A 27,882-nucleotide genomic window follows, 5' to 3' on the forward strand; every position below is an offset into this window, starting at 1 on the left:
ACCTTTACTAGGAGGCAATTTGGCAGTGAAACTGGCCCATTGTTCGATTGCTGATGCAAATGGTGCTTCTTCGCTGCATTCCCGTAGCCGTTTTAGTGCCAGATCGCTTGTCAGTTGGTTGTTTCGAGATTCTGTTTCCCAAGTTAACTTTTTATAATTAGCGTTTCCAATTTGACCTTCAGTTGTTAGATAGATTTGGTGATTTTTATTTTTGAATGTTGTGGTAATGATTTGCTGACAATTATCACTCTCTAAGACGTGCTTTAAATGGTATGATGTACAGTTGCCAAAGATATTTAGTGATACCATAGTATAATCTATGCAGGATTTAGTACTGTGGGTGTAGTAAGACCATGCTGGTGGTGAGCCTGTTGAAAATCTTCCATTGAGTGTTCGTAACCCCAAGGATGCCATATCCTATATAAAATGTATACCTAATTGTTGAAGACCTTGTTTATTCAAAGGGTCTGTTACCTGAACCGGGATTGACCATTGCTGGTCTTGCGATTGCGTTACTTCATCCCTTGTAAATGGTATTAAAAGATTGAGACTGAAATCTCCTGAAATAATAAAATCCATAAAGGGGTCCTCAATCCTTTGCTCAAGCAGGTACGTGGACAGTGCTGCACACATGGTTTTCCTGGAGATGAGTGTAGGAGGGATATATATGTTAACCAGCTTCAATGATCTTTTTTGTCCGTACATCCAATACCTCACTAATATAGACAAACTTCATACTGTTTGTAAGTATTTCAGCATGTTCCACGTTGAGATCAATTGAAATGAAAATTGCTAGCTCACCTGAGGGGCGTCCATAAGTGCTTTCCTTGATAGCAGGTATGTAGTATCCTTTATAACCACGTATTATAAACGGGGTTATTGCCCAGGTCTCTTGTAGTAAAATTATTTGATAGTGCTTAAGTAGCTCGGTTATCTTATCTAATTTGTTAGTTATACCATTTACATTCCATGAACAAATAGTTATTTCCGTAATGAATTTATGTGTAGTTTTAGCTGTTTTATCATGTTTTGTTTGTCAATAGGTATTATTTCCATGTAGGGCACTCTTAATCCATAAATCATTTATACCAATTTCAGTTTTACCGATAGTGTCTTTTGCTTGGTCTAGCACTCCTTTATCTATCTGTTGATTTGGATTTCTAAGAACCGAATAGGTTGGGAAGCCCTTTTTGCCTTTTTCTGGACCATTCAGATCTAATGCTTTCAAAAGCGGTGTGGGATATTCTTTTGGCATGATTCTATTAACCAATATTCCCCATTTACGGAAGGTGTCTTCTTGCCTTATAATTTCCTCAGCTATGACAGGGGAGGCAAGTGTTATTATTGTTGTTGGTAATTGGCCATCTGGGTTTTCTAAGAATCCAACAGAATCAATATCTTTAGTTGTCACTTTTTCCAAAGACGGAACTGATGAAAAAAGGCACAATAAGTTGCCTCTATTGAGCGTATCTTGTCGATCTCTAGACTCATATATTGGTTTAAATGTTAGTTGTTCCCTCTTATGGTCGTTTGTATCCTCTGTGTTTTGGAAATTTAACTCCCCTTTGACGATATTTATAACTCTTTCGTTGTTGGCTCTTTTTACAATTTGTATTTGATCCTTTTTTGTTGTTTCAATCACAATTTCTGTCAGTGCCATAGGTTCCAAGGGCTTTGCTGGTACAACCCAAGGGAGTTGTCTTTTGTCTGTGATGGTTTTATTTGGCGTTTTTAGTTTTTCTTTTACCAGTTTAGTTGACAAAAGTTCATTCCTATTTGCTTCTTCATTTTGAGCATAAATCGCTGGATGTTGGTCCCTTGGCACGTCATACATTGTACTTGCGTTGTTTTCTTCCTGTACAGTGTTACATATTTCTCGTGTTATTGGCCCATTTGTATTGCAACAATTGAGTACTATTTGAGTCTTAATTTTTTCAGCTTTACCACTGGAAAGGTTACTATTAGCACTTATGTGGTTTGATGTATATTGTTTAGGTTTCTTATTTCCGCAGGTGGTATTCTCCATATTCTTGTCCATATTAGTATTATTGTTTTTTTGCGCAAATATATCATAATACTTAATTTTTTCATTTGTCTGTATTGGCGACTTGTTACTTATTTCCCTGGTTATTTCCCTAATAGGTTGATTTTCTATATTTCCCTTAAGTGATCTGCTTTGTAATGATTCCCCTAGAGGGAATAGTCCTACTTGTTCCACTAGTTTTGCTTTATTTCGGGCTTTACGTAACTTTTTCTTGTTCCTTTTTGACATAATAAAAGGGTTCTGGTCTGTGTCACTTTTTTCCTCCATTTCAGTATATCCTTTGCTTATTTCCATTTCTTGTGCAATTTCTTTCCCAGTTTCAGTATTTTTAACAATGTTTCGAGTATTTGGAGTTAGTTGATCTGTCAATCGATTAACCATTTGAAATTCAATTTGGCATGCCTTGTTCTCTTTTTTAATTTCTTTATTTCCAGTTGGGCAAATCATACCTCTATTCCCATCTATAGACCAGTTAAGGCCCCTATTAAGTGTTGTTTTAACATCTTCTAGCATCGTACTAATAACCTCTGGTATAGTTGCTAGTTTGTTAATTATCGGTGTGTGTAAACATTCTACATATGATGTCGATTTGTCTGCCTGTACTCTGGTTATCAGGGAGTTAAGGTTAGCTAATCTGAGTTCTATTCCTGCTACTGATTTAGCCATTGTGCTTAGAATATCAATTTGGATATCCATTTTATTAGACTGAAGTGATAATGCTTCAATAGTAAGTGTTGAAGTTTGATAGAAAATATCCCAAACTGAGGCAGAGTCCTGGTTATCAATGGTTTTGTTTTTTTCACTCCCCTGCAGTTTAAGATCATTCCTAATAAAGACATTTTCGTTGTTACTAGTATTGTCTTCGCAGTCTAATAACTGTTCCGGTTCAGAGATTCGCCTTCTTTTAACTCCCGCAAGTTGTGTTACCTCCCTGTCTGAGTTGGCATTGGTTGCTTGTTTCGATGGTTCAGCAGATTTGGGGTTTAATGAATCTTTTATTTGAGTACCTTGTTCTCTACTTTCCTTGCTTAATGATGGCCTGGCATTTTCAATATCGAATGAAACCATTTTTTCTTTACTTAGTTGACTCTTGAGCATGCAACTATCCGACGTGTTTAAGATGGTTTGATTATTGGTTGTTAGTATCCCCTTTTGTGCTATATTTTTCTTTATTTCAATATTGACTTCCAAAGGTAGCCTAGATGGCATGGATACTATTCCTGAGACCCCATTGAGGTCATTAGCAAAGGAGTCTCCAGTTTCTATCCCGTCTTTAGTATTCCCTATAGTAACCGATTCTTGTGAGCTCGTTATATGCAAATCATCCTGGTCCAAGGCTTCCATTGATATTTGATTTACAGAGTTCACTGAGCTGTTAGATTGTGTGATCACCATATTTGCCTCATTTATTCCAGGTCGTTTATATTTGCTTTCTTGGTTATTATGTGGTATAACATTAATAGGTATAATAGGTGTTTGTAAATTACCTATTGCTTGGTCGCCTTGGATAGACAATAGAACTCCTGTTGGATCCTTTAGAAAGTCACATTTTTTTTTTTAATTTTAGAGGATTTTTCAAACATTCTCGAAATTGGTGAGAGGAGTGTTTGTCTCAGCTCCTTAGATTGTGCCTTGGAGTTCTTTATGGTATTTGGAGCTTTAAATTTACGTGATCTACGTGCCGGGGGGGGGGGGGGGGGGGGGGGGGCAGATAGCCGTTCCCTCCCGGAACGCATTGTTACTTATGTGGTACAGTGATATCAATGTAGTATGTAGTATGGTTTAGGACCGATCAAATTCCCTAGTAGAAAAACTGTGTGTAATTCAGCCCGTCTATGATATCATATATACCTTGTATAATACTTTCTGCAATAAACAGTGACGTTCTTTTCAGGATTAGATTACAATAGATGTAGATTCTTCCAGCACGGGATCAACAGAAAGTATATGAGTAGGTACTTTGAATTGCCTTATTTGCCGACCTGTCTAAGCACAGGGCAGATAAGTCTTTCCGGCTCCGTGTCTCCCCTTATCCCCTTATCTCATCGATCCAAGCTGTAGATCCAACTGCCTCCCCAGCCTGTCTACTCATTGCTAATACACTCGTTCCGCAGCCGCCAATAGCACCACGCACCGGACCAACCGGCATGGCAATATGACCTCAGTGCGAGCCTCAGTCAATCGTCGAATTCACAATTTAGCAAGGCACAGTGGTGGTAGGCAGACAGTGATAGGCAACCATAAGCAACCATAAGCAGCAGCCGTACGGGAAGGATAATGGCACTAACAGAAGATAGGTGAAAAGGGGTAGAAATACGATTGCAAAGTGTATAGGAGCACTATTTTTTTCAAATGACCCAGTACCCCAGTATCACATTGGTGTCTTGTTCATTGCCTGGTGTATCTCCACATTTTCTCAATTTTTTCAACACGTGCCTCAGAGCCGGCCCGTAGCAGCTTGCGTATCGCTTAACCACCACGCCGAACTAGCAGTGGATATTGCTTCCTTCGCTCCCCTCACTCGGGGGAGCAAGAGCTTCACGCTGTTTAGCTCCTTTAGCTTTCTCCTGCTCCGCTCCTCTCGCGCTGGCTCTGGGTCGTAACTCCGCCCCAAACAAACCGCGGTTGGAACCCCCCACTGCCTTTTCGGACTCTCACAGTTTACCAAGTCCACCAAAAGCTCCCGCTGCTCCCGTTGTCCCGGCTGCCCAAGCCGCTGCAAAGAGCCTCGCAGCGGCTCCCGCCGCTACCGGGCCGCACCCGTTTTCTGCCCGGCGCAGCTGACAAGTAGACTGCGAGCTCTGGCGGCCCCCTGCGCTCACACCCCTCGCGCTCCGCACCTCACTGCACGGGGGGAGCAGGATACAGGCAGGGTACAGCAGGCAGATTTTCAGCCGGGGAGAGGCGGAGAGGCAGAGGGGCCGACGATGGGCTGAAGACGGTGAGACGGTAAAGCCTGCGGCTGCCTGCCAACGCGTCCTCTCACCCTCCTTTCACTCACGCCTCCAACGTTCGGCAATCTACGCTCCACTGCTTCAGTCTGCTTCAGCCTGTTTCCTCACTCTGTTGATGCCAGACCAATGGAAACTAAACCCATGGCCTCTGTGTGCCATGGGACTCTGTGGCGGCTCATGCAGCCGATGCCATGGGCCTCTGTGGCAGCCCATCCAACCAAAACCACGGGCCATTCTGACGGCTACTGCTTTTCTTTGTCCAAACCCCTCACCTAGTGCAGTTAATATTCTGCTAAAACAATTCTCTGCTTTGGCTGCTAGCCATGGGGAACTATCAACTGCTCCAGGTTCCTTGCCTTGAAAACCATCCACTGCTCTGGTGAACCCCCAAAAATAAATGCCTGTGACCAGTTGCACCCCATTCCACTGAGGCGGCCACCCCAGGAAGCGCACGCCTGCGTTTCTACAGCTATATCACGGGCGATAGCGGCTAATGTCTCTGTGGCGCTATACCACAGAGCCCCGGCTGCAGTGGCCTGTGGCACTGAAAGTTAGGATCCCACAGAATGCCCACCACTTTCCTGCTAATGACCTCTGCCCTCACCTGTCCTAGCCGTCACCCGGTTTATCTACGAATTTTCCCTCGTCAATTGAGATCTAGCTATTTTGTTGTGATGCCCGATGGAGCTACCTAGTTTAGCTATAGGGGAGACAGGTCGGGGATTACCCTCCTTGGATGTCACCTACCCAGTCGGTCTTTAGCCAGACTTCCTTGCAGCTCTCCTGTCGTCTCTTCCCACATCCTCCCTCCATTTATGTCTCTCCTTCCCTCCTCTCTCTAAGTATTGAGACTGAACTATTTTGTCTGATGCCCGATGGAGCTACATGGCTTAGCTATAGGGGAGATGGACCGTGGATTCCCTCCTTGGTCGTCACCTACCCAGTCGGTCTTTAGACAGACTTCCTCTTGTCTCTCCTTGTTGTCTTTTTTCTTCCCTTTCCCACCTCCCCCTCCAATGCTTTTCGCTCTCCTATCTCTCCTCTCCTAATGTAATGCCATTATTTTGAATGGATTGTGTAATTGTTGATCTGATACATTGTTGATCCTCATGTATAGCGCTCTGAAACCTTTGGGTCGAGCCAACCTCACTTTCCCTCCTCCCCTCCCCCCTCTACTTTCTCGCTCCTCTCTCTCCTCCCCTAATGTATTGCTGACTGTTTGATATAATGTTTACTTGTTTGATCTTTTCCTATATATTGTTGAACCACATTGTTGCACTTCCTTTCGTCTCTCCTGCTGTCTCCTACCACATCCGCCCTCTGTTTATGTCTCTCCTTCCTCCTCTCTCAATGTATTGAGACTGAAATATTTTGTCTGACGCCTGATGGAGCTACTTAGTTTAGCTATAGGGGAGATGGGCCGTGGATTCCCTCCTTGGTCGTCACCTACCCAGTCGGTCTTTAGACAGACTTCTTTCCGTCTCTCCTCATTGTCTCGTCCCTAGCTCCTATCCCCTCTCACCCGAATTCTCTCCCCTTGCCCGCTACTCTGCTTACCCCCTGTCCTTTGTGCCCTTTGACTAAGCACTCCTTCTCCCCTTGTTGGGGAAAGATCCAATATTTATACTCTGGAGTCTCATCGAACCCGCTGAGTGAGTCCACTGCGCCAAGGGAGCCACTCACACTTGAGGTATGGTATGGCACCCCTTGCCAAAGCACTCCCTCTCCCCTTTCTGGGGAAGGATCCAGTATGTAGGCCTTGGAGTCTCAGAGACCTCTCTGAGAGAGTCCACTGCGCAAAGGGAGCCTCTCGCAATAGCGATTGGGAAGGGATACCACTTCCCCTGGGATCACAGCTTACTGGACTTTGGACGATGCCTTGACTCGTCTACCGGTTTGTGTCCCCGTCACCCTTCCCCTCTTCTCCCCATGCTGTGACTCTCACCCTCCCCTCCTCTTTCCCACCTTCATTATCTGTCTATTTCCCCTACTCCAACCCCCCCTGAATCTCTCACCTTGCCTTCTTTTCCCCTTACGTATTTGTGCTTATTGTTTATCTCGACCTTACAAGTAACTATGTTGCCATGCTCTAAGAACTGTGTAACCTTTGTAACGATGTAACCTGTAACTATGATCTGATGCTCATGTAAAGCGCTCTGATACCTCTGGGTCTAGCCAGCGCTATATAAAACTTTTAAAATAAAAAAATAAAATAAAAAATAAAATAAATAAACAGCTATTTAGGCCGATCTATTCTGATATCTTCACATCTAGTGGGTGTAGCAGTTCCTCTGACTCAGAGAAGGTGAAAGGGAAAAAGGATGTTGAGAATATCTTCACTTAGACTTAAGTCTCAACCAATCTCTGGAATGACATCTGGGCCACATCTTGAGACTACCTATGTGAACCCACCTTTTCCCAAGAAAGTGAGAGTACATGACAAACCTAATTCCCTTAACCATGCAGCTGAATATATCAAGCGGAAGTTTCAGAATGGGGAGAATCCCCCAGAGACCGTGATTTACGCCACACACCAGTAATCTCAGCCCAAGACCACTATCGATTGTAGAACCAAGAAGTTTTACGCCATCTAAAGACCAGAATTGGTACCACCAGTCCTCCTTGTCAAACCCATCCTGATAAAGACCTCTAGGACAAGAAGCGCATCGCAGAAGGTCGAAACGCGTTGGTTATACTGTTTCGAGAGGCAAGCCTAAAGAACCCAGGACAAACTTGCGTCTAGAACTTTTGACAGCTTAGAGACCATCTTGTACGGCCCTACTCTGGGTTCAAACCTTGAGGCGACCTCCCATTGGCTTACAAAACATTAGTGTACTGTGAGGACCTTTAAGAAGAGGAGTCCCGTACTACTATTTAAAAAAGGAGTAGGACTATCTTCTGCCTGTAGAATTGTACAGTTCTAGGTTTGTAAATTGTACAGTTTTTTGTCTTGAGAAATGTACAGATGTAAGTCTAATGTAATTATGGTTTATATGTCTTGAGTATTGATTTTTTTCTTGTACATATTTTATACACCATTTAATGTAACAGGCTAGTCTTCTAGCAAGTCCTGCACAAGGACAACATGTCTTGGTGAAAACAAAAAATACGTTTGACGTGTATTAAATTACAACCCAGGGATAAATAAAAAATCCAACTGGCAAAAAATAAGATTGCTATCGATGGTGTCAGAGGTATAATGTTTTGAATATAGTTTAGGTTTCCCACCTCTGTACACCCTAACAGAATCATTCCCCTGTTTTTTTATCGGCTACCACTTACTGCTGCACAAGCTAACGCGACAAGCAATGTTGGAAAAATGCGACACCTTGTACAGATTGTAAGTTATACTGTATGTTTGTCCTGCTTGTTACCACATGCACTGAAAACACTTTTACTGTATGCATAGGCGCCTACAATATTTCATGTTTGTTTCCTACCACAAAATGGCAATAAAATGTGTTTTAAAAAACTTAAAATAAACAAGGCACTACTGCTCCCCAGAAATGTCTCAATGCACCATCAACCACCCTAAGGGAGGCTAATGATGGACAAATCTCAAGCCCCTGCCATTACGTATGACTTTTTAAACAAATCTTTGCCAATAATGGATTTACTTTTTTTTTTTAATCTGTATTAGTCAAAAAAAAACTACGGACTTCAGACCTAGGAAGACGGGTACTTGCTCTGTCTGTGTCTGGGAGGCTGATTGCTTTCTTTACAATTCATAAACACCAAGTCAGAGGCAAGCTGTTTACCAGATCCCTGGACCAAGAAATCTTGATGAGGATTGAATCTGGAGTCCAGATTTCAAGTTTATAAAGCATCCATCCCCACTGACAGTCTCTTGTATCCAAAGATCTTTCATGTATAGCTCCTGGGGGAGTTGGACACTCTGTAGTGTGAATTCCTCCCAAGACCCTTTGGGAGAGAGGTCCTGCCTTAATGTGGTGGTGTCCATTAAGGATAGCATGGGAATCGAACCCTTCTGTTAGCATTAGCCTTCACCCAATGACACCCTAAGGGGAAGGAAAGCAATGTTAACACTTCAGAGTATGTGTTTTAACGCTCTTTGGGCCTGTTCTTCCAGCAAAGACCCAAACATAATTTTAAAAAAAGGGCATCTTTCAGACTGATCTCTTTCAAAGTGACAACACTTATCAACTACCAAGGTGGACGCTTTTACACCATCAAGGGCAGCACCCAGAATAAACAGATGATCCAAGTGCAAGATGATAAAGGTTCCAAAGAATCTGCACCTATAAAAAAAGGTACCATAAAGGATCTCAATATCCTTCAAGTTAATGGTACGTTAAGATGGAAAATAAAGTTGAGCTGTGTTCCACTCAAAGTTTTATTCAGCTGGATTGGCAACTTGATATAGTAAACAGAGATTGTGTTCACTTCGATATATACTTTGTGTTGAGATGGTATACAGCAGATGTTCTGGCCAGCACAAATTCCCCCCCCCTGCAGCAGTTGTGCCTGGAACTACTAGACTGTAGTCTTCCCGTGTATGCACTGCAGCAGAGAGGGTATGTAGGATAAAGAATTGTATTGTAGGTTTCCCATTCCTTAGAGAGGGAAAAGTTATTCCTCAGAGTTGCATTTGACTATTTATGTGCAGCGTCTGTCTGATATAATGTGATCATCCACCATAAATGTAGCAACCTCCGCCAAATTTGATATAAGAGTGCTATTTTTACTGTCTGAGAGCATTCTATGCCACCTTTCTAAAGGGGGGGGCACCTCAGCATCATAAACCTTGCAATAGCAATATAATTCGAATCCCCACCACTCAACTGCTTTCCTGAACTTTTAAGCATTGGAAAGTTGGTGGATTGCAGAATGTGCAGTAAGATCCCTCCCAGAACGGAGTTCTTACTTCTCTCATCTAAGATCCTCACTGACCAGTTAGTATTTAATAAAAATGGTCTGATACTACCTCTGTAAGGCGTTTCACCTAAGCATGTGTAATGGCTCTGCTAAATCTTCTCCCAGATTATACATGATGACTCATAAGAGGATGTAAGCAAATGGTTTTACCAACATCTCAAAGCTGAAAGATTGGTTTGCCTCTAAATCCTAGTGGGCTATGAAGTACGACCTCATGGCATCTAACAGTGCCAATTAACATGTTCCCTAGGCTGAGTGGAACACGACTAATCATGAGACGTAATGCACGGTTATTTACAGTTGGAACATCCAACGTATCTAATAGAGGGAGACAGCACATGAGAGGACTGCCTAATGCTTTCTCATCTTTCCTACAAACATTCTAAAATAAGAGTGGCAGGCTAAGCATTACACCTTAATAAATCCAGGATATACTTGATGTATTTATCATTCAAAGTGGCAACAAATCACAAAATTCTGAAGACCCTGAAACGCTTCCACTCATCAAGTTAAGCACCAGCACTTTAACTTCTCTTTGATAAATGAGCCCACCGTAACTAAATTACTGATGCACTTCCAAAGAGGTCCATTAAACACTCTTGCTTCCTTCAGGCACAAATCCTGCAGAACCTTATAGGGACATGGGACTTCTTGTGGAGTACCAAACCTACTTCTGGTTAGTCTCTCCCAAACAAAGTCAGGTATTTTCATGTTATTCCAACCATGCATGGAGTAAAATATGTGGAGATGGTGTGTGGGGGCAATTACAGGAGAGCCCAAGACCTCTGCCCTACATATCAAGGTGTGTGATGTATGGAAGGAAAATAAATTGAGCTGTTTGTAGGTAGGTCATGTATTTACAGGCTCCGTTCAGTGAAGGAATGGGCTTAAATATTGGTTTAAGGAGCAGAATAAAGAAAATGAATATACAGGACCGGCTACACTCCAAATGGCCACTGAATGGCCGGGATTTAGAAAGTGGACCAAGGGGTAAAGGTATAACAAATATCCGACTGGGATTTGAATTAAGATGGGGAATTGTCCTGAAAAAGAGCAGTTTAGATATACGGACCAACTGAAGCTAGAGGGTAAAGTTGTACTGACAACTTGTGCAAATGTGTGTGTACCACCTGGAAAGAAAATGAAATATGCGGGGAAGGACACAGAGTGGATGGAAGAGTCTAGGAAAAGGAAGAGCCAAAAATGATTACAAACCTAGAATGTTTGGTTTTTTAAAAGAAAAGGGTCAATATGAGAGAGAAATACGAAAGGAATACATGTTAACCTGTACAAGAGGAAATTAAAGATTAATTAAAAAAAACTATGGAATAAAAAATGCGGCATTTTCAAAAAGTGCTCTTCAATTTAACAGCACTCTCACCAAACATCCGTCTTGAATTTGATCTGACAATGGTCAATCTTCAAATTCCAGAAAATTACCATATTTTCAAAAAAGAGAATAAACACGTTGTTTTAACTGAAAAGCAAGAACGGGAAGCAGACATTTAAAGGAATCGTATTCTTTCTCAAATGTTTATCTGCTCCGTTTGAATTTAGATAATGGCATACAAGTGGGAAACAGCCAATACTGCAGTAAGGCACTTGGCTTAGAAGCTGTAAGAAACAGAATACTCGATTGGTCTTTGGAGTGCTGCGGAAATTAATCGTTTTGTCTGATTTTGCAACATTTTGGAAGCCTAAAAAAGCCGGGCACTTGGCTGTTGACTGTTTGATAATCTCGGTCCGTTGCAGCCGCTGTAATACTACAAAGCAGCTGGAGACATTAAAATCCTCGTATAAAAGCCATCACTCGAATGGTGCATGATTTTTTCCTATTCGTGTAAGGCTCGAGTTATTTCCAAATAACTGAAAACACAACAAACTACCTACACGTACATTAGAATTGGGGGGTCGAGTTGAGAATTCAGTTATTGGTTTATCTGCCACTGACTACTTAGGAAGGTCGCAATCTCTCCCTCCGAGGGCAATCCAATTTAATAAATACAACTTTGGTACAATGTGGTTCTGATCGTTTAAGGAGCGCGCCTGCTACGCTGGTGTCAAAAACCTTTCACTGCAACAAGGCCGACTGAGTTTTGTATAACGGTTACAATCCAATGGACTACACTACAGCACAGCGCATTGCAGTTCGGCTCTGAACCTGAGCGGATCTGAGAAAGCACATGTTTTGGGGCCTAGGATACCGCTGCCCAGAAACGAGAGAACTCGACTAAACTAAAACCGGCATGGGCAGGCTTCTTTCTGTGTTTCTCCTACACTCAATGGTGTTAGAGAATAGGCCTAACAAGCGTCGACAAAGCTGCTAAATGTGGCTTTGCTCCACCTCGATCGGACACCCCCGGCTTTCCTAAGCTCATCATGGTATTAAATAGTAGATAAATTCCCCTGCCGCCAGCACTTGTTGTTTAATACACCAACTGCCATCAACACATGGACACTTTATCAAGAACACATGCGGCTCTCAGTCTAAACCTTGTGACTTTCTACGATTTGTATCTGAAGCACCAATACACAAATGGTAAACGAGTATACATTGTATGAAATTAGCACATCTGCTTTACTCTGCAAATGCATCTTTAAATGTGAGAGTGACTGCACAACGGTCGGTACAAGACGCAGGTTGCATCGCAAATCAATAGGTAAATCGTATGAAATCAGAGCTCTCAAGAGGAGAAGCGGGACAGAAGTAGTGACTGGACTGATAAGGGACCTCTAAAACACACAGGACTGCAATCGAGCTAGGTATGGACACAGCTAGAGCGCATGCCGTGTCCTTGGGTCAAAAGTCGATAACGACTGGTTACATACAAGCTGGAAGACCAGGGAGTGTATTTACATAAACACAGCCGGAAAGTTTTCCAGGTCCACGAGTAACTAGTTAGGCTGCCCCCCCCCCCCCCTCCCCCCAAGCATTCTGGGACTTGTCATCTAGTTTTATATTTGGCTAAATAAGACTACACGTCTACAAAAATGTGACTGGCATGACTAATCATGCACAGACCTTGAAAACTTGGCAGATGCATAAAGTGCCATATGGGAGCAACAGGCATGTGTGCTTGCTTTCTGCACCACCAGGGCAGTTTGATATTACAGAAAGGGCCGGAGAAGCTTGCGTGCCGTGCCCCCTTCTGTTAGATCGTGCTGGCTCAAATCTAGCATGGGTATGATCTCATAATGGTGTTCCCTCATTTGCATAGGGGCGCAGGCCAGTGCTGATAAGGGAAAAGTGCCGTAATATAGAAGTGAAAATTGCAAAAAACACAGTTGATGGACAGAATGTAGAACAATGTCATACATTCACCCCAGTACAAGGATCTGGGCCTAAATCCATCGTTTTTTTGCACTCCACACCACCCTGGGTTAGACACTGGCTATATACAAATCAGCTCTGACCCTGTGCCTCATGGGAACAGTCCAGTCCGAACTACCAAGCCATGTCTTTCCCAGACCGGAATCAAGCATCCAAGGACCGGTTTCTGGCTATCAGCCTTCATCAGCCTGGATAGCTTGACTCCAGTGGTGTGGAGAGCCTGGGACTCACGTCTAAGTATACCCAGCCCACTCGGGGTGAAAAGGGTCAGAGCTGATTTGCATATAGCCAATGTCTAACCCAGGGTGGTGTGGAGTACAAAAAAACGATGGATTTAGGCCCAGATCCTTGTACTGGGGTGAATGTATGACATTGTTCTACATTCCGTCCATCAACTGTGTTTTTTGCAATTTTCACCCCGAGTGTGCTGGGGATGCTCAGACGTGAGTCCCAGGCTCTCCACACCACTGGAGTCAAGCTATCCAGGCTGATGAAGGCTGATAGCCAGAAACCGGTCCTTGGATGCTTGATTCCGGTCTGGGAAAGACATGGCTTGGTAGTTCGGACTGGACTGTTCCCATGAGGCACATGGTCAGAGCTGATTTGCATATAGCCAGTGTCTAACCCAGGGTGGTGTGGAGTGCAAAAAAACGATGGATTTAGGCCCAGATCCTTGTACTGGGGTGAATGTATGACATTGTTCTACATTCTGTCCATCAACTGTGTTTTTTGTAATATAGAAGTGAGCACAGAGGCTGTCAAGAGAAGCATTGATTTTGACACAAAGAGGTGATGCACAGCCAATAAGCCACCAAAGAGCAACCCCTGCAAAGGAGTGAAAGGGGGGTACCATACACGCACCCCAGAAACCTCTCCTGCAGGTGGGTGCGGTCAGTCACTGCACCCAGCTACAGGTGGTCTTTGCTCCCCTTCAAAAGCAGGTCGGGTACCACCTTCACTGTGAAAGATGGATCAGCTGCTTGACAGAGCCAGCTGTAATTCACTAATTCTCTGCCTCTAGGGCAGGAGTGAGTGCCCTGGAGACAGAGCACTGTCGGTAACAGGGCACACCGACCAGGTATAAACCTTGCACTCCCATTTTAAAGGTTGGCTGCGATGCAGACCAGATCAGTACGCCCTTCCTTATATGATCTGGCCCCACATGCTCATTATGGCCGAGTACATGTTGTACACTGGAATGTGCCTGTGGATTTATTTCAGCTCTGCTGAAAAGTGCAGGCACTTACCAATAAAAGAGTTTATAAGTGTCTTCTCATGAAAAACAATGGGTGGGAGAACATGCATTTTGGAAGGACCTTTTGGACAGTCTGCCTGTCCATATAAGCATAGATCACTGACAGTTTAGAGCACTTGCTAAGTGTTCAGATGAATATGATTTAATAGAAAATCATAAGAAATTTAAAATTGCTTTTAGTCTGAAGCTGATAGCTAATTCAGTCTGGAGAGTATTTAAATTTGACTGTGCATTCACATGCTAATTTCTGAACTAGCAATTAACTTCTGACTAAAAACTTTTTTATAATACTAATAATATTGTTTTTAAACATCATTAATTGTATTCATACCAGTGGTTAGTTTGTGAAAAAAAAAGTGCCGGGGCTCTAGTCAGGAGGCAACTTACACCACCCATTTCTCCTATTAGTGCCACCTATAACATAACGACATGAAACCCTACAAGTTGGGAGAGGACGTGGTGTAACGGCCAGAGCTGCCGACTTTGGAGATGGGGCACCAGGTTCGAGTCACTTAATCTCCCTGTGCCTACAAAACAGTAACGTGTCCTTTTCTGGTGCACATGAAAAGAGCTCTAATGCCTTTGGGTCGAGTACGTGCTACAAGCGCTGGTGTTGCCGAGTAAGTGCCGGTGCCGAGCACCGGAAACCACCGACTCAAATTAAGCACTGATTTATACATATATTTAATATCTTTAGGAGGCAATACAATAGACTTTTTTGACACATTTTTATTGATTGTTCAAAAACCAGTAAAATAGGTTGGTTCAAAAACAGTGCGACTCTTCTTCAAATTCAATTCCTATACAAATTACTTCAAGGATGGGCAGGCCAGCCCAGCGCCCACCGTACAATAGCCTAAGCCTTACCATTTGTTGATGAAACGGTTACCCTGGTAGGCGGAACCGTCTTTATTAGAGTTATTATGCTCAAAATACTTATGATTGACAGAAAATAATTATTAGGGGCCATATGGGTCGGCAGACCCCTGAATAGGTGCTGTAAACCCTCAGTCCGCAGACACAGGTTAAGAGCAGCTGGTGCATTTGATAGTCCTATGTCTCTCATACAAAGACTCTGCATTTCTTTTCCATCCCTTTCAGACATGCAATGCTTACTTTAGGGACACTGTGCAGGGAAGTACGTACACTTCCTTCCTACAGTAGGCTATGACATGTCCTCCAAGCTCCACTGGACCGTCCTAAGGCGTTCATTCCGATCTGGAACATCTTAAGAGAATAGTACGGCTAGGTAACAACAGCACAGATGTGAATTCACCAAGTGATCATAATGCAGGCTGCCTTTACAGTTAAAGGTACAGTTTCAGTCTCTTTCTTTCAGGCCTGTATTGCCCGTTTGCCCAGTACGCAGCTATAGAAGCTCCAGTCAGTGAGCTTGTCTTTTTTCTGCCTGCGGGGTCCTCGGAAGTGGCACAGGACTGCACAATACTGCCTCACTCTTCAGTGGCATCCCTCAGGTGCACACAGAGGCTGACCTGGTTGTCAAGTGATGTATCTTGGACAACTGTGGCCTCCTGCGTAAGTAGGTGGACTCGTCATTACATCAATAGTGGCCAGCCTCTTCAGCACGCCGAACAATGAGCATCGGCAGAACTTGTCCCTCTGGATACACTGCAGATAATGCTGAACAGCAGATGGCTGACTTGAGTTGCAAGCTTCTTCATGCAGTCCACCACATGAACCATGCAGGGGGATGGAGGACTGCTCTTGTGTTGATCTGCACAGGGTTCACTCCTGATGGTAGCCAGCCTCTTCTGTGTGTTCCCATGAGGAACATGGCTGGGCTTCTCCTCTTGGATAGTATGTCCTCCTGCATGGCCAGGCACACATTTTCACTCTCTGAACTAACAGGAATGCTTCTAGGAGCAAGGTAGACCATCTGCTTCTCCACTATCTTACGCAGATTTCAAGTGATGCCCCCTCACCTCTGGGAGACTGGCTGTCTTGCAGACACCAGCCCTTGTCTCGCAGTTGCACTTTGTGTATTCTGCAAGCACTTCCTTCCTTGGTCAAGGAAGCAGCTTAGAACTGGAACTAAGCAAGGTAGATCTGGGTAGTGATGATGCTGGCTCCAAGCAGGAGTATCCAAACCATGGGCAAAATGAAGTGTGAAGACTCTGCATCCGGCAGTCACCAGCCTTCACGGAGAAGCTGCATCCAGCCTTCACCTTCCTTGTGCCATGCTAAATCAGGGGCAACTGAAAGTGAATCCCACTGGTCCCAACAACCATACTCACTGCACACAGACTCATCGTCACGTATGGCCCACACATACACAATGCCTGCATACACTCCACGTGCACACGGAATATCAGCAGAAGGGTCTCTAGGTGTTACACTGAAGAGGAACTTTAGCATGATTGTGAATAGGAGGTAGCACCCCTTCCTAGAATAGATAAAGGTCGCATCTGGACTACTAATCTTCAAAAATGTGTGCACTGCAGCTTTATGTTAACCACCCAGGACATGGACAGTACCCCTATGTTATAAAGCAGCGCATGCATGGTGCTAGCTTCCAGATCACAAAACAGGTTCTGGACCTAGGCGTTACCATGGGGAGGTCATGGCCACAGCACACACGCTAGATTAGTTTGATAGCTGGGCTAACAAAAGAGGTGGGATACTGGTTACAAATGCAGTCAGGTCACTTAGGGCAGGGCAACATACCCATATATCACACAAGAGACAGTTCAATCCCAACAAGTTTCTTTGTGCCAGCCATCTTCATCCACACAAGATACATATTCCATGAGAAATCAGCACCATGGAATCAGTCTCTCGATGGTGTCTTTTAAGTAACCAATATTTTTTACTTCTGACTAGAGTACGCAGAGAGCTTCCTCCAACCTCTGTTGGCTCACTTTTTTGGCCATTATCAACACTGCTGTCGGCTCTAAAATTCCTAAACGTCTGATTCTGAAAAATGCAAAAAGTGATCGCCTTTGCTATGAATCGTTTTAACATAGTGAGGTTATGTGTTTTCTACTGGAGTGAAGAGTAGAGGTTTTTCAAGGCTCTAAACATGTTACTTTCTGTTCGACTACCCCCTAATTCATTATTTGATGTTTGTGAGATGGTGACTCCAGTCTCTACTGAAAGGAAGATGAATCCTGCATAGGGAGTTAATGCTGGAAGCGAACAGGATTCTGAATGTGTCCGGTCCTCGGAAGCTTGTTTGCGGGCCAGGGAAGACATGGCTTGGCAGTTCGGGCTGGAATGTTCCCATGAGGCACAGGGTCAGACTGATTTGCATATAGCCATGTCTGAACTGGGGTGGCAGAGTGGGCTAAAGAACGGTGATGGATTAAACCCAGATCTTTTGACTGGGTGTGAGTGTTTGATTGATTCAGATGCTCTGTCCATCACCAACCCCTTTTGTACCGCTTTTGGCCGCCATAAGTGGGCAGGGTATGCTCAGACGTGAGTCCCTTGCTCACTTTGCCACTGGATTCAAGCAAGCCGGGCTGAAGACGGCTGGAATGCCAGAAACCTGTCCTCGGAAGCTTGTTTCCGGTCCAGGGAAGACATGGCTTGGCAGTTCGGGCTGGACTGTTCCCATGAGGCACAGGGTCAGACTGATTTGCATATAGCCATGTCTGAACTAGGGTGGCAGAGTGGGCTAAAGAACGGTGATGGATAAACCCAGATCTTTTGACTGGGTGCGAGTGTTTGATTGATTCAGATGCTCAGTCCATCACACCCCCTTTTGTACCGTGTTTTGTTAGTAGCACCCTCAGCACCAGTTTAACTATGGTTATAAGCCTTTAAACAGTTAAAACAAAGGAAGTAGCACTGCTGACCATTCTTGGAACAGTTGCTTAGTATGTTTGTTTAGATAAAATAGCTTGCCACAAACTAGTCGAAACAGTCTACCTTACAGGAAGCACTGTTTAAACATAGGGAGAATGAAAATCCTTCACCATGACTGGTACCTGAGCTATCTAACTTGTGTGGGAGAAAGACAACACACTGGATTCCCATGACAGGATTGGAAAAGCTCACTTACGCACTCGAGGGATCAAAGTGGATAAGCAAATGGGGAAGTAAAAAAGCATATGGGCGCCTGAGGCAGTATATGGAAGCTAAGCGGGTATTGTAAATGGAGATCAAGTCCATGGAGCAGCTACACTTCTTTCTGGCTACTAATAGATTTCCTGGCTAGTAGAGAAAAGCCGCAAGGGAAAAACATGGATGTAAAGATGTTCAACTGTATGCCTCAATTGACAAATATAGCTACAGAACAGCCCCATATATTCAGATAGCCACAGAATGAAACTGGGGATCTTTCCATCTGGGGCAACGACATAGACAAATGAAAAACGGTGTTTTTGTTTTGGGTCTCTCTTTGTAATACTGTGGCCCAGATCTTGGTCTTGAAGTTGCATAATGGATCCACTTGTGAGATTTAGGTCGGATTAGATTCTACAATTATTAATAAAAATGGTTGTGGAAAACGCGGGCTTGGCCTTGATCCAGATCTTGAAGTAAAAAAAAAATGCTGCACTGGCTGAAACATTATTTACACGGCACTTACTGAGGGATGACAAAGTTTTCGTTTAATTCCCTGTCTAGAATGCAACTCCACCACTAAATGCTGTAGCGAGTGAACTGAGATGTCAGTTACCAGAAGGCTGAAACCAATTCCTACTTTTTTAAGGGAAAAAAACAAATGCTGGGGTTGCTGAATACCAAGGCTGTTTATTCTTGATTGCAGCCGATGCCTCTTACTTTCACCACCCTCCAGTTCCTGGCCCTTAACTCACTGTTCTATGTTCTTTTTCAACCCCTTTCTCTTCCTTTGCCACTCTCTTCCTACTTTTCAGAAGATGAAAAATAAGCCCCGGTCTCAAAAAACCGGTGCCAGTGGTACAAACTAAGCAAAGGATGGGTGAAAGGAAATTGAATATAAATGTGAATGCATAGCCAGCTATTCTATATAGTGAAGAAATGGATGACTGGGAGGGGTACTGTGCTACATTTACACTTTAAAATAAAATTCTGCTCCACCCGACAGTACAAAGTAACTTACCAAAGTCCTGCAATATTTAGAGACTAATTACAGATCCAAAGTACACACTGATAATTTCATTTGATTCAATACTGTTCTAGAGATTTCATATATTATAGAGATGTGTCTGTATATGAAGCTCACAAACTCAAAAGTGGTTAAATGGAGGCAGCGCATCCAACTTAAAAACACACAAAATGAGTCCATAAATAAAAGTAAGTTAAGTGTACTACTAGAAGCATTAATAAACAACATTTGGCAAACAGAGTTTGCAGATCTGCAAACATCACTAACGTTATCTGGCGTGATCCAACAATATTAATACCACAGCTTACTGCAACTGTAAACTACCAGACCAAATGTTCAAATAAACTGTTGCTTTCTTTGCGATTGATTCTCAGGCTTACACACTCATGATGTGGAATGGAGGCAACACATGAGCTGCTCATAATGGCAGATACATTGAAATTTCATAATTAACAAAATGTTAGAAGGGAAGACTTTTAGATTTACTTACTAAAATGGCACATGGACTTAAGGAATTTGGAAGGCTAGATTCGAGCTAGGCGGAAACAGTGCACAGTAAGGGAATAAATATTCTTGGTCTTTCAAAGGTTACATAATAGAAAACAGTTTAAATACAAGGTAACACCCCAAACCAACTGTACCTTTCCCCCATTTTACAGAGGGATGAAATCATTCAAGATAAGCAGAAGAGAACCTCCGTAAAGAAAGGTCATGGTGTCATGCCATTGTATTGAGTGTGAAAACACAATAACCTAAATCTGGGAACTATCCTTTTCGGTATTCAGAGCAAACGTCCAGCATATTAACGGTGAACATTTTTTTTCTAAATTGAATAGTTTTTATTGGGAACAAATGTGTAGCTTAATCCCTCTTCTAGTGGGACTCAGCATGTCGGGAGCACATCAAGAAAAAATATCAAAGCAAAGTGGCTAGCTATGCAGAGTAAACTTTCGACTGTGTTTGGATGCGACCTCAAATCAGGTCCTCGGGCCAGATGTAAAGCGCTGCTGGCGCTGAGCCCGCTCAACCCATTAGGGTTTCTAGAACTGCAAAATCAACTTAATTACTTTTAACAGTCTACAATTTTACCTGTAATCTCGTGTTCATCTCTAAAAAGTAGAAGTTTTTCTTCGAGTCCACGAGAAATTCCACTGTTCCGGCAGAAGAATAGTTTACAACTCTGGCGAGAGCTACTGCTTGTTCTCCCATAGCTTTTCGAGTCTCTGGGTCGAGAAATGTACTAAAAAACAAGAAAAACATGTTTTCCTTGGGTATGATTTTCTTGGAAAAGCGCACTCGTGCAAAACAGATAATGTGACCAAGCAATTTCATTCCTTACCTGCAGAGCCCAGGCAGCCAAAGGGAGGGCCGAAAATGTTAATAAATGGGAGGTCAACCCCTGGTCACTAACTACGACTGGTTTTGGAGGAAACCACAGGCAACCCAAGGCGCGACACTGAGCAGAAGATACAGCGCAAGCCAGCTACAGAGCGCGCAAGTGTCCCAGGTCCACGAGTGAGTACTCAACTAGCCCAGGTATGTATTAGAATTATGGGACTTGTAGTCTAGTTTATCTAATGAAATCAGGACTACGAGTAACAGAAGGAAAAGCAAAGTCAGGAGTGAATGAGCTACTCACGTGACATGCGGAACCTGAGAGCCATGCATGTGCGCAAATAAAGGACAACACATTGTGCTTCATTGAAAGCAATAGTAAAATGGCACATTCATATCAAATTCTCCTTTTCAGGCGTCACTTTCAAACTGCACTTTTCATCAAGGAATAGTGAAGCACCCTGCATATCTACTTCAGCAGGGGCCGATTATTTTTTTGTTTTTATGGCCCTTCTTAACTCAGTGACCCGACGGTAACAAGACGGGACGTCCTTTTTGATTGTAATTGACTGGCAGAGTTATCCCCCAATGATTGTTTTTTAAAGGAAATAGAAATGTTCGACGGCGCACATTGGTGTCAACTTGCACTACTGGTCCCAGAACACCTTGGGAGACAAGCGAAATAAAAGAGGGATTACACCAGTGCAAGTGTTGTTTGCCGTTATTTCCAACTGCCTCAGAAGAAGGATTCTTAATCCGAAACGCGTCGGCTACGAATATGGGGAGAGTATCTACCAGCCTGATTGAGCAAAGGAGCAGAGTTGGGTGTGCCAGCCATTTAGGGGTAACCTTTTGCAATATATATATATATATATATATATATATATATATATATATATATATATACACACATATATACACACACACACACACACACACACACACACACACGTATATGATTGATCAATATATACTGCCAGAAAGCACGGTGCTATGTCACATCTGTTTTGGGGAGGGGGGAGGGAAGCAAAGAAGCCACATAGGATGACAAAGAAATCATTAAAATGACAAAGAAAAAACTTAAGTGAGTGGCAAAAGAAGAGAGTGCCCCTACTATGAGCAAGGCTGAAACGCTGAAAGGTGGTAGTCTATACAGAACGTTTGGGGGCTTGAACCTCGATTTGGACTTTATTTCTTCTTTTGTTTTAAAAACCCGCTTTCTTTAACCAGAAAAAAACACTTTGCGTTTAAAAAATAGAGCCAGGGGTAAGCTCTAAACGCTTTAAGTAATGACAGCTGGGAGTGCGCATTCACCTCCCTGCCTTTTTAATTTAAAAGTTGCAGAACCACCATAGTTTTCAAATTGCAGTTCAGTTTAACATTACATCTCTCTCTCTCTCTTGACAACGTCTTGGCATAAAGTGACAATGTCTCTCTCGAGAACTTTTTTTTCGGAGTTTTAAATAGCAGGAACTTGACCCGAAGGTATCAGAGCGCTTTACACGAGCACCAGTTGCGCTATGTAAGGACACCTTTATTTTTGTTAGGCACGTGGAGATTAAGTGATTTGTCCAGAGTCACAGGATCTTGAGTGTCGTTGCTGTGGCTCGAACCCGGTTCTCCAGATTTGAGGTCGACGCCTTAGCCGTGAAGTCACATCCTCTCTGCCAGCATGGGAAATACATCCCTTCCGTTACAGGGGAAATAGATGTCCTCAGGGGATGCCAGACTTTTTAAATTGAGACTGCATGGGCCCCCCAAAATTTAACAGCAGGCTTTGGTGTAGCTGCCATTTCTTTAAAGGAGGCCCTGTTATTGGCTTGGATAGATGCTGATGCTATTACTGAGCTCGAGGCCACTCACAGCTGCAGCTGCGCGGTGTAAAGCCCTTGCTGTATGATTGCGATGTGGCAGCAAGCTCATATATTATCATTGTTGAAGCCACTACCTTCCTGCTTGCCCAGGCACCTGTGGAAACCTCTTCTTGGTGGTGGAGGAAGACAAGCTCTCCTTGAGAGGCCGCTCTATTGAGTTAGGATGGCTGATGGCGAGTAGTTGGTTGCCAGCCCAGATGATCCTCTGAGGATCTACACTTCGGTCTTCCATTAACCTAACTTTCATTAACTATCCCACCACCCAGATTGCCTCCGCTAGCTGAGACCCACCACCACACTCACTGGGACCCCTTGATCGGAGAAAACTCAATCAAGAACTACTGCTGTCAAAACAGGGTGAGCAGCTACAGCAGCCACCAAGAAGCCAGGCCTGTGAGCTGCTTGCTCAAAAGAAAGGGGTGCTATGCAGAAGCATAACACATTTTTGGTGCTCAGTATATGATATTCTCTTCCATTTTGGGCTCACTATAGAGGGGATCGCCTTCACTGCCTGATGCAATAATTTGCCATTGTCTCAGATTCACCAGGAGGGGTCATTGTCACGTTTAGACCCCCATCAACTAATCTATTTGAGCTAACAGGGAGCAGTTAGGTTTATCATTTCACGTTACACATCAAACATAACAAGGACTGCCATTCACTTCTCACCCTTATTGCACATTTTCTTTAGCCTACACTCTTTTTTCCTCTCTATAGGACATACGTCTCCCTTAAGAATACCATATTGGCCTGACAAAGTTGCAAGAAAAAAAAGTGATCTAAGCCAATTTGTTTTAAAGGGGCTAATTCTCCACGGATTCATTTTCATTTTATTTCTTCACCACTAGGTTAGAGTTAAAACCTTTCTCGGCTACACCAAAGCACATCATTGTCGATCCTATCCATGAGTGTTCCCTTGGCGGAGTGACCAGATCCAAGCAGGCAATGATTCCTCCTACATTAGTTTTATGCCTGCAAAGTATGAAATGCCATCAATCCACAGGAAAAAGGCTGATCTGGGTAGCAGATTCCCATTATTTCATAAAACAAACAGATTGCTGGTGCTCCAGCTGCAACATTTAAGTTTAAATTACCAAAACATTCTCGTGTCGAATGTTGTAAGAATATACCAGACAAGCACTTCAACTGGGGTAGAAAATGCTCTATAATTGCCAATAAAGTACATTACAATGCAAAATGGTTTTGGCTCTTACGTGGATTGGGTTTGCTATTTCTGTTTAAACTGATTTCCATAAATAAATGGTTTCTAGTGCCTGTAAGGGAGTGAGTGAGAAACACATGAGCACAAGATACAGATGATAAAAAGAACAAGGGTTAAAAAGTAGCCCCTGGAATACCAAAAGGTACTGGATAAGATACTGGCATCTGCTTTCAGCAAGACAGTCAAAGTGTCAGTGACTGACTATCTGGAAAAGAAGAGGAATGATCATGACAAGGCCATCAGTTTGAGGACTACAACCACCAGATTGTGGATTGGGATAGAATGGTTCACGTTATCAAAGGGGGTGGAAAAATGTAAAAGTTTAAAGCAAGTGTGGGGCAGCAACACGGCTCTGCCTTAAGCCATGCAGAGCTGTAACTGCATTAGTTTTGGTGCTCACCCTTGTGAAAGGGCCCTTTGGAGAGCAATCGAAGATGTGAAATGTTACTGGATGATATCAGAGTCAGCGAGCCCAATATTTTTCATCTAGCTTGGCGACCACACGCAGCAGAGAGGTGCATTAATAAATTCAGAGGCTCTGATTACAGGGATGAACTAGGAACAGCAAGATTCATAGATACAAAGCAATTATTTTTTATATTTTTATTGAGAGTTCATAGACTTAACAGCATACAATAATATCATATAAATACATAGTTCAAAATATTGAAAAAGGAAGGAATTGATTTGAGTCTAGAGTACAAAGTATTACAGTATCATAAATATACATTTCAAAATACTCAGTAGTGCAATCGTAATATTTCGATAATACAGAAAAAATCCTAATAGGTTAAAGTGCAAAGTGCTATAAAGAGCAATATTTTTGATCTGGCTATCCTGTCAGGTAAATATTCTTCAAGTATGGTCACTGTAAATCCAAAGAGTAGGACGTTACAATACAGAAGGAAAAACAGGAGCAGGACAATGCAATTTTGCTGTGCTTGATAACACATGGATCGAGAAATCATCTCACTAATTTAAATTTGTTATTATGAGCGAGTTAAAAGAAACACTGTTGAATGAGAACTTGCAACACTGTGCTACATGTAACCTTCAGTTATTATAAAGGAACAAATTGGGAAAGGTACACTATCCATCCTGAAAGAGTGTTTCAGGATGAGAATGTGCCCTATCAGGTGGTGTGGAGCCATTCCTTACATTCTGCAGTCATGGCCCCAAGAGAGTCCAGATGGTCTATTTAAAAAGTGAGTTTGAAAACTTCAGTTTTCAGGCGTATCCTGAAGCATTTTTGGTTGTGTGGGTTCCTATAAACAAGAGGGCGGAGTGAATTTCCGTTTTGTTCTTGAATCCTCAGAAATGTGTTTCCATGTGTGATCCTCCTGAAAACACATTGATAGGTCTCTTTCATCCATCAGAAGACATAGGAGAGGGATTAAGTGAAGGTTATTTTTTTCAGTTGTTTAGTCAAAAATTTATTTAATCCTCTGAATTGGAGAAGATTTTCAAAGGGGAGTGCGAAGATATTGAAGAAAGAGCCTCGAGTGATGCCGCAAGAACCAGGTGGGTGGAGGATTCCGTTGATCTGCTTTGGATGGGTATGCTGTGCTGGGCTCACATACTGGACCGGGGGTGAATGTTTTGCCATTGTGCAACATTCCATCCATCAATTGTTGTTTGACGGCTAATAGCAAGAAACCGGTCCTAGGATGCTTGATTCCAGTCCAGCGAAAACATGGCTGGCAGTTCGGGCTGGACTGTTCCCATGAGGTACAGGGTCAAGGCTGATTTGCATATGGCCATGTCTGAACTGGGTGGTGTAGTGAGCAAAAAAACGATGGATTTAGGCACAGATTTCTGTACTGGGGTGAATGTATGACATTGTTCTGCATTCTGTCCATCAACTGTTGTTTTTGCATTTGTCACCCGGAGTGGGACGGGTATGCTCATTCGTGAGTCCTGTGCTCTCCACGTCACTTGAGTCAAGCTATTCTGGCTGAAGACGGCTGATAGCCAGAAACCGGTCCTAAAATGCTTGATTCCGGTCCAGGGAATACATGGCTTGGCAGTTCGGGCTGGACTGTTCCCATGAGGCACAGGATCAAGGCTGATTTGCATATGGCCATGTCTGAACTGGGGTGGTGTGGTGAGCAAAAAAACTATGGATTTAGGCCCAGATCTCTGTACTGGGGTGAATGTATGACATTGTTCTGCATTCTGTTCATCAACTGTTGTTTTTTATTTGTACAAATGAACAAGGGCTAGGTAGTCTCAGGGATGATAGTATATAGCATGGCGGTGGAATGGACTAGGGCTATCCCTCCCCTTTTCAGGATAATTTTGTATCCTGGAAAAGATTGGCAATGCAGGGAGTGTCACTTTCTCCAAACCATGTCTTGGTGATGCCAAAAAGGTAGCAGCTGGAATTGTGTTGTTATGACATTGAGAGTTAATAGAATCGATTTTACAAACAGGGTCAGGACTTTGTTGGTTGGCGTCAGTTGGGGTGCTTAAGGAAATTGCTTTTTCGCGAGTGTCTGGGAATGGTGGTAGATGGTCAGTGACAGTGGTGTTTGGGTATAAGCTCTGGGTAAATCCTTGTTGAAGTGGTGTTAATGGTTTGACGTTGTAGTTTGTTATCATGCTTTATATTAGTTGAGGCGCTCAGAGATTTATTTGAATGGCAGGAGTTTCAAATCATTAAACTGAACCATGACTGTTCTGCTTTGATGGAAAGCTCTCTGGGCGCAACTCTGGAAAAGGCATCAAGTCTGAGCCCTCCTTGCACATATGCAGGGTTTCCCACTGTTAGAATAGAATAAAGGGATGCAGCCATGCCTCTCTGTGGTGTGAGCAGAAGTAGTTTCTTTCTTGAATTTGGACATGATTGTTTTTGTGCAGTTGGTGGTTTAATTCTCAGGGCTACCGGCTTGGAGCTGCGGTTTTATTCTTATTATATTTCTGGGTGGAATGTCATAATGACTGTTGTGGAATGGTTCTACCAGTCAAGATAGGCCGTCTTCTACAAAGTCTTCTAAGTGGTGCAGTATACCTAGATATGGAGGCAATGTGGATATTTCATACCCTGTAGTGACTTCAAACAATACTGTACAAATGTACATATATATATAAAAAATGGCACAACGCCATGTATCCACTAACTGGAATTGCTCACTGGCATCATCCATTGCACTAATGTACTGCAATTTAAAGCATATTGGCTGTCTCCTCCTTTTAGGCGGACACCAAGGAGTACCCCCCCTCCTGCCTCCGAGACTTAAAAAAGGGAGCTGTGGGAAGAAATAAAGGCAGACCTCGCTACATCCCTCGAAGGCTTCAAGTCAGATATTTACTCCAGGCTCATTACCCTTCAGCAAGATGTAGACTCTGTGGGTACTCGGGCTGTAGACCGCAATAGAAAGTTTCAATGATTGGAACAACATCTGAGCCAGATCGAAGGTTACGTAGATCTCCTCTGGAACCAACTGCATACAGTCATTTTAAAAAGCGAAGACCTGAAAAATCGACGCAACAAGACAACACCAGGATTCGGAATCTAGAGGAGGGAGTGGAAGACCTGGACCCAGAGGCCTTTGTGGTGGGCATGTTCTCTGAAAGTTTGGGAGATGATAGTGCCAAGGTTAAACTGGATCAAGTTCACCAAGTTGGTCCACTGGCTCCTGGAGAGGGGGAGGAGGCCCTGTGATGTCCTGGCAGAACTCCATTCCTTCAAGGTGAAAGACTCGATATTACATGCAGCAAGGAAAGCAGAAGCACTCTTATTCCAGCGCACCATGTGCTTCCTGTTTCATGACATCCCTCCCGCCACACTGGACCGACTACAATTCCGACCTGTCAAGGACAAACTTCACAAAGAGCGCTTTAAATACAGATGGACCTACCAGTGTGGCCTCTCCTTTGAATACCAAAACAAGACTCACCAGACCAGAGACCTAAAAG

The 27,882-nt window shown here is 43.3% G+C and overlaps 1 protein-coding gene across 1 annotated transcript in view; it reads right to left on the minus strand.

Annotated features, from left to right (window-relative positions):
* Window positions 1-27,882, minus strand: part of PCCA (propionyl-CoA carboxylase subunit alpha) — a 2,575,253-nt gene that overhangs the window by 1,477,609 nt on the left and 1,069,762 nt on the right. Inside the window, exon 12 of the mRNA XM_086934374.1 lies at window positions 20,623-20,773. Coding sequence (XP_086790500.1) covers window positions 20,623-20,773 — 151 coding nt within the window. The remainder of the gene's footprint in view (window positions 1-20,622; window positions 20,774-27,882) is intronic.

Source organism: Lissotriton vulgaris, chromosome 8 (assembly GCF_964263255.1).
Source record: "Lissotriton vulgaris chromosome 8, aLisVul1.2, whole genome shotgun sequence".
Lineage (NCBI taxonomy): Eukaryota > Metazoa > Chordata > Amphibia > Caudata > Salamandridae > Lissotriton > Lissotriton vulgaris.